Source organism: Hyposmocoma kahamanoa, unplaced genomic scaffold (assembly GCF_003589595.1).
Source record: "Hyposmocoma kahamanoa isolate Upper Pololo Valley unplaced genomic scaffold, ASM358959v1 76, whole genome shotgun sequence".
In the NCBI taxonomy this organism is placed as follows: Eukaryota; Metazoa; Arthropoda; class Insecta; order Lepidoptera; family Cosmopterigidae; genus Hyposmocoma; species Hyposmocoma kahamanoa.
This window is the reverse complement of record NW_020653900.1, coordinates 5,979,366-5,992,993: the sequence shown is the minus strand read 5'-3', so window position 1 is coordinate 5,992,993 and position 13,628 is coordinate 5,979,366. Positions and strand designations below refer to the sequence as shown.

Here is a 13,628-nt window from a genome sequence, read left to right as displayed (position 1 = left end):
CAACAATAAGCACATATAGCAATTGGTGAGGCCCGCTGGTAAGTTGCGTGGCTTAGTTGGCATAGCGTCTGGCACGTTTTGCTAGAAGACGTCGGTTCGAATCCGGACGGATCGAAGGATTTTTATCTAAATCTAGGTGTAATTTATGTTCCGTATCTAATTTCCGCTAAGTCGAGTTATTGAATATTCCTTGCTAGACAAATACAATTTTTAATTTTGACAGAAACAATGCAGAAGTGCGCGATTGGTTAACGATATACGCCCCATGGTTCGATGATTTAATAGCGGTAGCGTACCGGGAAAACATGGACTACATGCAGTATGCCGTGTGCTGGTTTGACACCATCTCGTCCTGGTTGACTGAGACCCAACCTAAACCCCAAGAGTGCAAGTTGGAGGGAGAGGGTAAGTACTATTTCTACAAAGGAACCCAGTGTCTCGTGCAGAAAAAATGCCTGTTAAGCAAGGAAATTTGACCAACTTCATCGGTCCTGATTTTTTCGGTCCGTATAATGATCAGCACTAAAATAATTTTTATAAATTTTATGAACAGCTCACGCTTGACTAAAAAATTGACTTTACCAAAATTGTTTTCACAAAAAAGCCTTAATGGTTCTTATGGCTAACCTCAGAGCTCAGGTCTAATGGACAATCGAGTAAATGTTTTCGGGCAATTAATGTTTGTTCAAACGGCATTCGGTCTTAAGCAGGGAACCCGCCGCGTGTACCTATGTCGTAACATAAAATAAACATGAGAAGAGATTTCGGGAAGGGTACAATTGTTTGTTATTTTCAGTATCACCTCCTCCTCCTGCGCCGCCTCGTCCCCCTCCTCCTGAAGATCCGTGTAAAAAAGGAGGTAAATAAATTCGCACACACAACATAGATCATGCACGAAACCAAAATTAATTTTGCCAAAGAAGCTATTTAGGATGATCCACCAATACAAACGATTAAAACGTAAAACGTGAAAATGCCAAATTACAGCGATATACCTTGTAAAAATTGGAGTGAAAACAATTTTATTACGGCTATTTGCATTTTTAGTTACTATTTCTATTATTATTCAATGTTTTCTTTTTGTCTCTATAGAAATTTCTAGACTCAAATATAGTGATGATCATTTACGATTATTGATGTTTATCGACAATTAATTTTTAAATTCAAATTCATTTATTCGCTTTGAATAGAGTACGGTACATTGTAAATGTTTACTGAAATGTTTCAATTTCTTACTATGATTTTTCTAATTAAAGGCCCTAAAATGTCGAAGCGAAAAGCATACACGTTAAATTGACTTCTTTTATTTTATTATTGTTATTATTACTAAACATTTTATTTTGAGTAACTTTAACTAACTCATATTTCGGACAGCCGTTTCAATTTCATGTCAATTTGTATATTGCTGTAGCTTGAAGAAAAAATTATATATATTTGTTTTAGATAATTTAGATGTTTAAATTCCATTATACTCGTAGATTTTATAATTTTTACGTTTTTCGAATGAGTTCAAAATAAAAGAAGTGGATTGCAGCTGCAGGAAAATCAAAAGATTGGTTTTCTTATTATTATTACTGACTTTGTTTAAATTTCAATAGCTTCATCAAAAATTCCATAAATTTAAAATCGGCTTTATTTTACATGTGCATGCAAAATAAATGAGAAACAATGATACAAAATTACATTAAATCCTTCATAGATCCTTCATAAAAATACAACAATTTTATATGTTAAATTCGAGTTTACGCTTGACAATGACAGGTTCACCAATCCAAGGTAACGTTTAATGGAAAACTGACACTGGTGACGATCGCCATAATTTTTATATTATTCTTATAAAATTGACACTGGCCCAAGTCTAGCGGCCGGCTTTAAGGATGTAATAATAATTTATATTAATATATTAATTTAATGACACACTAGTACCAGTGCAGGTATAGTATCAAAAATTGAATATTTTTTTACTATCAAAAACAGCCACATGGTTTCTGACTTTCGATTAGGTAGGACCACAGCCTTCGTTGAGTAGCGTCGGTTTAAGATTAATAAGGTTAACAATTCACGGAGAAGTTTCCATCCGCATCCGCCGGTGCTGCGGGACAGCGGTTTTATTTCAATACTCACGGTATAACATTCTATCTTTACATCCTCACACCACATTTGCTGAATAAACGTAAAAGCCAAATTCTAATTTCATCTGCCGAGTATTTTCTGAACATTCAGTAAAAGATGACGATAATGAAGAAGAGGTAGACGAAGTGGCTCCGTGCATCAGACCTCCCGTCAAGTTCACCGACATTTGTATTCTCGAGAACTGCATGAAGGATCTTGCCGAGACTGCTATAAACAACTATATGACTGCTAGGGATGCTTGCCGATTCTATAACGAGGTAATAAGATATTTGAAAGCTAAAAATGATTTTTCCTTCGCAAAACGGCCTGTCATAAAAAAATATCCGATCACAAAAATAAATAATTAATGTTGTTACATTTCAATTTAAAAAAAGGTGGCGAAAGGTATTATTTTATTTGTACAAATTCCAAAACTCGTCTATCTTCTATCCTTCGTGATATTGGGAACGTATACCCATTCAAAACCACCAGGCAAGAGACTCACCGACGTAATATAATATTTAAAAAAAACGAAATTGCGGTATTGAAAATTTAAAGGAAATTTGTAGTCCATGAGTAATATCTTTTCCGTTTTTCGGTAGTTTGTGAACGAGGTACTAAATGAGAAATACTGTCCGAAATCAGCAAAAATTTTGGACTCCGAGATGTTTAACAGAAATTGTCTAGTCAAGACATCACTTGAAGCAGCCGAAAAGGCCCTTTTGTCTCTAGGTAAATGTAAAAATCTTATATATATTATTTATCGTATCAGTGGCCTGCTACTTCTGTGCTATACTTTATTACTCTAGAGCAAAGGTTCCCATACTTTTTTGTCTCGCAAACCACGTGTCAATTTTTTGTGTTTTTCGTAGATCCTTTGCCTTTGTAACATGGAATTTTTACAAACTTCAAATGCATTTTGACAGTTAACACAGAGCTTTAATAAGTTTACTTGTACAGAAACAAACTTTAAAAATAAAAAAACCATCGTTTCTACTAAACTAAGGGGGCCTCGGAAGCCTTTGAGGGGCGTTGATGCTATCTTCATTTGGAAAAAAGAACCTAAATTATCTATATTACCTTAACTACATACAAAAATACGTGCTTTCAATTATTTTTAAGAAGGTGGGCGTTGAATTTTTTTAATCTTGCCTAAGTGGGCTGTGACTAAAAAAATTTGGGAATATAATATGTTCTAACCGAATGTAGCGCCACATTTCGTTGTGTAATATTTATGTCATAAGTAATTTAAATGTTTATTATATATAACTTATGAGGGTGAACATGTACATATCAGAACTTTGGGAATCATCACTCTAAAGTCCCTGTGCAAAGAATTAGCGTATCTATATACCGGACGGTGTATGAGTTTATAGTATTCAAGATGCTGCTAACACAAATATTTGTAAGCTCTAACCTAACGCAATGTAGGTAAATGATTATTGCATAAATTATCCTACACTTCGAGTTTTAGCAAAAGATAGTCGCCTGATATTGACTTTGCACAGCGTCGCCGTCGTCTTTATCATTCGCACCTGTGTGACAATTTGTACGGAATGAACCAGCAAGCCTGATTTTTTATACGTGTTTGTTGCAGATCTTTGTTTTCGGTCATTAACCACTTTATGACTGTGAGAAATCTATGAAAGTATTATTATTATGAAGTAGTACAGGGTTAAGAGCCCTTTTATGGAGATTTATATTCAATACTTTGCTGCATGTGATAAGAACGGTGTACCTAAAGAGTCAAGCTTGATGTGGTCTTGACTGAAAAATACCGTTGAAATTACGGTTTATTTTTATTTATTCACAAATTCTCGCATTTTACTTGCAGACGATGTATCTCGTTATTTAGAGTGCGGATGTCAACTGCCAAAAAACGAGGTCCAATCTTCGAAACAAATGCTGCAAGAGTTTAAAGACAAAATAAGTGTTATCCGCGCTGAGTTCATTTGGGACAACGACAGAGCCCTTGCTGAGGATGAGCATTGGCAAAAAGTATGTACACTCATGGAAATATTTAGAGAAACACTAGAGAAAAGTTGAATTATGATAACAATGTTCATATGAATCACTTTCCTCACATCCCAGAACATTTCATTTGAAAAAATAATGACCAACTTCTTTTGATTTCGATTAAAGGATGATTAGACACATTAGACCGCGCCGGGCGCGAGCCGTGTCGAGTCATCCGAGCTTCAGACGTGCCGCACGATCTTAAATTAGACTAAATCAGTCAGTAGGACGGCGGTTTACGTAACATATGGTATAGCGTGGTGTTATACCATATTATAAACGTGTGGGTAATTTCTTACGCACTCAATTTTTCATCATACATTTTTTTAAAAGAACATAATCACTCTCTTTAAAGCCGCACACTCGGACGGAGCGCGTACGACGCACTGGAGTGTTCACTTTGTAATGTAGCATATTCCCGGGGTTCGGTCGGGACAAGCACACTATTATTTACCTACAGGAATTTATCCAAGTTTCTAAAACTAACGAAGGAAACCAACACCAAGTTTTAACATTGATCGGTTAATAATATAATAAAATAATAAATGCACCTCTTAAGTATACTAGAACTACATGAACCACGCGGGGTTACTACGCTAACTAATCTAGTGACGGCGGTGAGCTAAAGGGTAGGTTTACGGGGTTGAAGGGTGAACAATTCGCACGGCCTAGACACAACTTGGGCACGCGCAGCAATTGTTCCCCCAACACAGGAGGCGGACAGGGGTGAAGGGCGAGCGAATCGTACAGCTTGGACACACCTTGGTCACGCGCTGCAATTACTCTTCAACAGCCCCTCACCCGGTGGTGGTTGATACCGTAGCAAGCTCCTCCAACGAGTGTATCGCTCGCTCCGGCTGACGGCCTTTTATAGTATCGTTTCCGCTCACGGCGCGCGTCGCTCGCGCCGTCATCAGTCAGCGGAACTTTTCATGACGCACGATCGGCGTCCTTAAACGTTCTGGTATATGTTGCCAGTTCATATGAACGTTCTTATCATAATTCAACCTTTTCTAGCGTTCCGCTAAATATATCCATGAGTATAGTTCGCAATATTTTTAGTTATACAAAGGTGTTGGGACGTCTGAAATTCTATTAGGGTGATTCTGCTTCTATAAACTCTCGAGTACTAAGTCATATTTTGTTTGTTTGCACCAAGACGTGTCTGAATATTGAGAGAGGATTTTATGTTGGCACGTGTGTTTTTTAAGTTGTTAATATCGATTTGTAATAATGCTAACAGGTACTAAAATACATGGATCAATACGCGGAAGAAATTTCGAGCATTTTCCCTGATGTCAACGATGATGCACGAAAGACGAATACGTACGGCAATATTGATATATTCCTGAACCACACTCACAAATATGTAAGTTTACTATTTTAAGTAGTCACCGCTGCGGAATCTTATGATTAAGGATCACGAACTGGTTCGAAACATGTCAAGCAAAACTCCGACTTGTATACGTGCGTTATCATCCGTTAGTAAATGTTTACTATTGTACTCGTAATAATTCTGATTTATTGATACTATTGAATTTGTTCATGGATGCAGATTTGCACGAATTCGAGTCTTGCCCGATGCACTCACTGTTGGGTATAGTCATTGAGTATATAACCAGAAATAGAGACGAAATGTCATTTAATTTGTTTGAAAACTATTCTTCCATATCATTCCGGTGACAATTGCGCTTCTATTCGCCAGCCCGAATTAGAAACAAATAACGATACCCGTTCACTTCAAATCGACCAGTTTAAGTTGAGGTTTGCTATAATGGACGAAAATTTAAAAATTACATATTTATTTTTAATTACCGATGAAATGTGATTCAGTTAATTTTGTAATTAGATGTTCTGCTGTTTTTCTGACACTACCGAATGGAACAGTCCCCCATAGTTAGAGATATTATCTTTATTACAACAAATACAGAATATTTTTGAAATATACGAAGACGTACATACGGGTTAGTTGTTGGCGCTGTACGGATACTGTATGGATGGCCCTTATTTCGTCTCTATTTCTGGTTATATACCCGATGGGTATAGTCCTCTCGTAGTTTGTGCTATCTCCAACGATTCTGTGCTGGACTCACCCATCTACGGCCTGCAACTTTGACGATGTTGTCCACTCATCTCGCTATAGGTCGTTCCACGTTATTATTACCATTTTTTGGCCACCATTGGATTATCACTTTACTCCATCTGTCCTCATCAGGCTTCACAATGTGTTCTCAGCTTCATGTATGTATGTATTTTACAACATACTATCTGACTCTGTTGAATTCTTCCCATCCATTCTTTTTAGGTTGTTGATACATCCGATTGTAGGGTGTCCCACGTCACATTTTCCGCTACCGTAACTCATCATCAGTTTACACGCATCCACTGCCCTTGAGCACGCTAACTCTCCCGATCTTGTGCCAAACGCATCCAGCCACTGCCGGCCACTTTGCTCAGGTCGTCTGTCCGTCTTGTCCTACTCTACGGATTCCTTGACGTGGTCGCCATTCCAGAAGAAGTCTCCTCCATCAGCGATCAATCCTCCTGCAGACATGCCCGGCCCACTGCCACTTAAGATTGCTGATTTTGCGAGCTATATATATAATTACTTTAGTTCTTTGACGTATGACCTCGTTAGGGATTCGGTCCATCAGAGAAACCCCAAGCATATCTCCGTACCGTAACGCAACTAAGAGTGAATTCGGACTATACTGTCGGAACGAAAAAATTTTTTCGTTATGAGTGCAGAATATGCCAGGGATTTTATGGTGTCATTGTTACTGGATTAACGCTGGGAAACTTTTGGCTTACTTCCCGTATGTAAGTTTGCTTTTGCAGATATAAAATAGGTGTTACGCGAAACATCTCTTGAGATTGTCGTGTACAGTAGGTATAATAAGTAAGGAAATTACGGAGTTTACCCAGTTTTTTTTTTAATTGCGGAATCGGCGTGGGATTAGCCAATAAGACGGACAATTAGACAAAAAATCGGTGCGGTGAGTACCAGTGAGTACGGTGAGTGCGGTGAGGAATAGAGAGCTTAAGATCGAAATACGCATACGGGTCGAGCGGTTTGAAATTGAAGTGAACATCTAAGATAATCAATCAGGTGGAAAAAAGAGTGGTTAAAAATCTAAGGACCTGTGATCACGGATGTGAAGCCAATTTAGTCGACGACGACGAAAAGATGAGATGTGGTCATAATTCTGCAGACCAAAAATAAATCTAACGCAGTTGTAAAGAGGACGATCTAATCTGTTCAAAGAGACTTGAGAGATGTTACTGTAACATACGTCAGCATAATCAATCACAGGCAATACTAGAGTTTGAACAAGGAGAGTTTTGGTTTTAATGGGAAGAAAGTTCTTAAACCTGTATAGAGCTCTTAGGGTCGTATTCTAGAACTCTACTCAATGCTCAAGTCAGGATTTGAGTATGGTTTAAAGCACTCGAAATCATACTCAAGTCCCTTCCATTAGGGTCTTATTTCCAGTGCTTGAAATCATACTCAGATCCTGACTTGAGCATTGAGTAGAGTTCTGGAATACGATCCTTAGTGTGTCTCTACACAGCTTTAAGAACCCTGCGACAAATGTCAGATACCTGGGGATCCCGTGTAAGACTTGTGTCAATAAGCCCCAGATTTGAATGTTATATAAAACAAGACTTATATGAAGTTAAATTGGTCCAAATAAAAATTACATTAAATGAACGGTATTTGTTTTGAAATTAGTTTATTTAATTTTCGTATAAGTGGGTGTGCCCCTTCCGGATTGTAGAAGCCATTTGACCCTTGAGAAGTGCTTAATAGATTCAGGCGTTGCTTTGCGGAAGTCCATGTTAATAAAAATGGAAGTAAATTAATTTGCTACTCCGCGAATCCAGTGAAGGTTAAATCGTGCAAAATAGCTGCGCAAGTGTTGAATATTTTTTCATGCAGTTAATTTTTCCACCTTCCCTCCGCATAAAAAATAACACAAGCGCAACTACAGTCACAAACACCACCACCAAATATACTCGACACATGTTTCGCCTCTCCACGAGGTATCCTCAAGGGCTGTTGATTGCTCGACCCTCGGCCGAAGAATGAGCTCGTTCAAAGGGTTGGTATATTTACATCCTGCTACCCCCAGTGTTACTATTGTTGAAACTCGAAAATACCCGTAATAAAGGTGATGATGCAAAGTTCATTTATTATACAACCCCCTGTTGTACCAAATTATTTCCATCTGTTCTAAAACACCCAGACGTAGTCCTTTTTCGCAAAAATATAAGGTTGCATCTGGTAAAATCATATTACCTTATAAGTGCATCTGATTGTGTCGCTAAACAGGAACCGTCCGATACTGCGTCTTTCGCTATTTGAAGATGTTTCTTCTCGTCGTCGGTTGCCTAGAAAGCATTTCGAACAATGAAAATGATATTCTGGTTTCAGGTCGAAAATTTACAATCAAACTTAAAAGAATCTTTACAGGATATGGGCCTACGTATCGACAGAGCTGTGAATAGTACGTAATAATACGTTATACTTCCATTCACATATTAAAGATTATTTAATTTTTTAAATCTTCCTTTAATTTTAGGACTTTTGTTCCAGAGAACATGCCAGTCCTATCTTAACCTTATTCTAATTGTCATGCAATTTACCGTAAAAATTGTTTTTTTTATATATTTAATATTAAGTGCCAGATTTAATATTAAACTAACACGTATTACTTGGCTTGAATGTTAAATTTTAAGTTAATTTATAATTCGTTTTATGTTTTAGGTTTAAGCAGCAAGGATGTACAGAAATGTCTCCAATCAGAGATCACCAAGAAAAAACATGAATTAGCAACGGAATATACAAACAGGGTATGTAGTTTAATTATTCGTTAATCAATTCTAAAACTGAATTTGGTACGCATGTTTGCGTGAAGAGGTTTTAATAATTACCTACAACTTTTTTATTAAAGAAAACCGACTTCAAAAGTTCGTGGAATTACGTCAATTTGCCAAGTTTTATTGAAATCGGTTACCGGAAAGGGCACAAAATCGGATGCATCCCCTAGTTTGCCACTCTAAGGGTCGTATTCTAGAACTCTATTCAATGCTCAAGTCAGGATTGCACTGGCAACACAAGCACTGGAAATACGACTCACGAGGCAGGGACTTGAGTATGATTTCGAGTGCTTTGAATCATGCTCAAGTCCTGACTTGAGCATTGAATAGAGTTCTAGAATACGACCCTTAGAGGTGGAATATTTTCTTCAAATTTAAACGGGACTAAAACTGACGTACTCTTTTTTCAACAAAAAAGAATCACCAAAATCGGTTCACATAATATGCCGAATAATCGTATACAAAAAATATGCACATACACACAAAAAATGCAGTCGAATTGAGAACCTCCTCCTTCTTAGAAGTCGGGTGAAAAGGCTAATTTTATTAAGTTGTTATGTTTTTCTACTTCATTATATTGATTAATTGTATTAAGACTTAACATTAGTACGTCATGTGACGCATGAGTCTCTATAGTGCGCTACACTATTCCAAAGACCGCTACAGATGATGTAGCGCCGTGGACCATTTATTGGAGGCCATATTAGTACGTCATATCGATATGACCAATAAGAATTGTTTGTACTGGTGGACACATTTAACCAGTATTAATACACCTTTGACGGCCTCCGTGGTCTAGTGGCTTGCACACCGGTTTTCATGGTGTCGCCATCTCTGAGGTCCCGGGTTCCATCCCCGGCCGGGTCAGTGTAGAAACTAACTTTTCTTAATTGTCTCGGGTCTGGGTGTTTGTGGTACTGTCGTTGTTTCCGATTTCCATAACACAAGTGCTTTAGCTACTTTCGGATCAGAGCAACATACGTGGGGCGCACTATAAGTTTCCGGAATTAATAAGAAAAAAATACTATAAATGGTCAGAAATGAATTTATTGTTTCTCAAAATATTCTCCGTTAGCGTTAATGCACTTTTTCATACGAGTGAACCAATTTTGAAAACATTTATGCCACTCCTCCGTGACAATCTCTGAAACATATTTTTCATACTCTTCGACAACCTCTTCAGGTGATGAAAATCGTGGACCGCGTAACTGGTTTTTAATTTTTGGAAATAAATAAAAGTCACAAGGTGCCAGGTCGGGACTGTACGCGGGATGGCTCATAAAGTCAAAGTTGTTCACCTTCGAAAATTCATGCGTCTGTCTGGCCTTGTGAGAACTGGCATTATCGTGGTGCAAGATGATACGGCGTTTATGGTTATTTTTACGAAGTTTGTCAATAACTTCCGGCAAACAAATGGTCGTGTGTCAATCAGTATTCACGGTGCAACAATTCTCCAAAGCAACATTAGCCACGTGTCCAGTTTTATTAAAAAAAGAAGCAATAATTCGCTTAGAGGCATTTTGCACGCGCGCCACTTTGGTTGGTTTCGGCTCATCTCGAAAGACCCATACGCTCGATTGCTGCTTTGTTTTGGGATCGTAACTATAAATCCATATTTCGTCACCTATTACCACACCAGATTTGACGCTCCTTCATTGAATTTGGCTTACCAGATTGCACCAAGTGACGCGATCCGTTTTTTGAGCCTCAGTCAAATTGTGTGGGATCCACCGAGAGCACAGCTTTTCACACCCAAATGTTTGTGTAGTATTGATTGTATTTGACTCATGACTATGCCTAAAGATGCCCGAATCTCATGGTATGTCACATGCCTGTCTGTTTTGATCGTACGGCGCACAGCATCGATGTTTTTGTTGTTCACAGCAGTGGAAGGCGACCATCACGAAATTCGTCACTGAGGTTCACACGACCGCGTTTGAATTCTGCAAACCAGCTATAAATAGTCGTCTTGCATGGTGCATTATTGCCATAAGCAGTTTGAAGCCGAGCGAAGCTCCGCTGAGCTGTTAAATTGAACTTAAAGTCGTAAAAATCATACTACGAAAAATTTCACGAGTTAAATCCATGGTGATGTAGAGAACCAATTTCTAAAATAATGCCACAATGTAAAAACAAGTGACAGTCAAATGAAACAAACTGTATTCTACATCCAAAAAGTTCCATTTTCAAATGTTGTAATTACTTTTTAAATATTGTTTATGTAAGTGGCCAGTTCCGGAAACTTATAGTACATGGTGGCCTATTACAAGCTAGAAACATCATTATCATTACAGAATTTTGTTTCTCCGAAAACCTTTAGATTTTTATTGAATAGATGTTGTTTCATTTGTCCGAAAACACGTTACGGTTTTTTTCATTAATGTTTCACTATTTTGACATACTGATAAGTTATTCTTTTCCCATTTTTATTTCCCCAACAAACCGTTTGACCAACAATGTATCTAATTGAATATTTTTATTTTGTAAAAAAACGATATCCATGATACATTTTTGTTATATTATTTCTTATAACAGATATAACAGATATTAGAACGTATCGCACAATACAAGTCGTCAAATTAAAGCACCTCGTATGTTTAGAAAATATGTTAAACGAGATGCAAGTCAATTTGATCGAGTGGTAGTCGCTCGCTTCGCTCGTTCGGATCGTGCCGCTTTTTCATATACTAACCTAACCTAAACCTACAGGAGGGGTCGTACCGTTTAGGTAATGCAAACAAATTCGGCTGTGGCACTCGCAGGCCGCTGCCGCGACACGCTCGCTTCACTCGCTCGGCTCGTGCGGCCTTTTCTTATACTAACCTAACCTAAACCCACTAGCTAGCTAGCTAGGGAATGCAAACAAAGTCGGTTCTGGTACTTTCCTTGATTCAGTTATAAGTTATTTATTGAATACCCAAGACCATTGTTTTTAAATTACATTTCTGATGACAGCAAAAACATAGCATAATGGTATGACGCAAATTACGTAAGTGGCTTGCTGTGCACCAGCAAATTACAGTTCAGAATTTTGGAGCTGTACGGTAAAATTGTATGGCGGTAGAATTTTATATTAGAATAATAATTTTGTCGAAACGAATTTTCAGCAATCTAAATTATATGGAAAACAGACAGTGTAACAAACATGATTAGACCAAATAAATTTCTGCCCAAAGAATACGTATGTGTGATAATTGTTCTAATAATAGGTTTTCGGACAAACGATGTGTTGTTGTTGTTCTGTGTTGCAAATTTATACCAAAACTGTCATCGCACTAATGGAAAAAAGTCGAACCGTTTTCGAAGTAATGAAATTCGGAAAAAAGAAATTCGAGTTTGTGATAGGTTACCGCGCCCTATGTATGTGATGTTGTATAATATTTATATTTTTACCTGTAGGCAAATTTGCTTGGCGTAAATTATGACGTACATCACCTGTAAACATAACAGTATCTACAGTCAGTATCATATTTATTTGCAAATTTTAGAACCTTATAGCTTTAACATCATCCATTATCCAAAAATATAAATTATCAAAGTGAAAAGGTATTAAAAGTGCAGTATGACATGCAGCCGTAGCCATACTTTTCATAAGAAGTACTTGACGTAGGAAATAAAACTATTTTTCCGGATTTAAATCGCGTATATTTGTTTTTTTTTAAACAAACCGACGTTTCAAGCCCTTTACAGGTCCCATGGTCACGGTTGACTGTCAACCGTGACCATGACCGTGACAAAAAAAATAGTTTCATTTCCTATGTGTAACAATCGCGAAAACCTAAGAACTCGATAAGTATTTGACGTATTAATGATTTCGTTAGACCTTTAAATAGCAAATTTCATCAGTACCAGTTGCGCGGTAAATTCTGGCAATATATTGCCACAATTTATCGCGTTGTGTGATATGACCTTGGGTTGACCAATCAGGAACTGCGACTGTAGGTCCTGATTGGTCAACTCAAGGCTATATCGTGCAACGCGTTAAATTGCGGCAATGTATTGCCACAATTTGTGCCTTGTGAATAACGCTTTACCCTCCAAAACCGGAATGCAGTAATGTGAGCATTACTGCTTGGTGGCAGAAATAGGCAAGGAGGCAGTACTTCCCAGGACAACTCTTTCACAAGGAGCTCTACTAAAAACCTCCATTCATTCCTAAATATGATTTTCATTACAATTGTAGATTAATGGTTTAAAAGCCAAACTAGATAAAGAGACGCAAGATTCATTGAAGGCCTTAAAGGAGCATCAGGAAAAAGAAGCCGAAAAGAAGGCAATAGCAAAGGAGAAAGAGGTAGTGCATTTTTCGTCTAAAAGCTTGGCAAGATTGGGGTATGAATTTGACTTTTGTTATTTTTTTTATTTATGTAAAGAATTTATTTATACTTCGTTTCAATCCATTTTAGACAAAAAGTAAACAAACAAGTCACTTACCTGACCATAGACGGTTTAGTGATGTCCACTTGTGATGCAAACTAAAAATCGATTAATTAATTGAATGAATCGATTTTTTCGAGTCATACTAGCGGTTTTCCTTATATGAATAGTAAAAATACATAACCTATAAAAGTATATATTTGAAATTTCCGAAATCCTAATTTTAAATTCTCCTTCAAATA

At 37.4% G+C, this 13,628-nt stretch overlaps 1 protein-coding gene across 1 annotated transcript in view; it reads left to right on the top strand.

Moving 5' to 3' along the window:
* The window catches only part of LOC113232604 (MICOS complex subunit Mic60-like), a 32,335-nt gene that overhangs the window by 5,270 nt on the left and 13,437 nt on the right, over positions 1–13,628 (top strand). Inside the window, exons 3-11 of the mRNA XM_026467373.1 lie at positions 224–405; positions 797–859; positions 2,224–2,390; positions 2,715–2,844; positions 3,947–4,110; positions 5,372–5,497; positions 8,564–8,636; positions 8,897–8,982; positions 13,193–13,303. Coding sequence (XP_026323158.1) covers positions 224–405; positions 797–859; positions 2,224–2,390; positions 2,715–2,844; positions 3,947–4,110; positions 5,372–5,497; positions 8,564–8,636; positions 8,897–8,982; positions 13,193–13,303 — 1,102 coding nt within the window. The remainder of the gene's footprint in view (positions 1–223; positions 406–796; positions 860–2,223; positions 2,391–2,714; positions 2,845–3,946; positions 4,111–5,371; positions 5,498–8,563; positions 8,637–8,896; positions 8,983–13,192; positions 13,304–13,628) is intronic.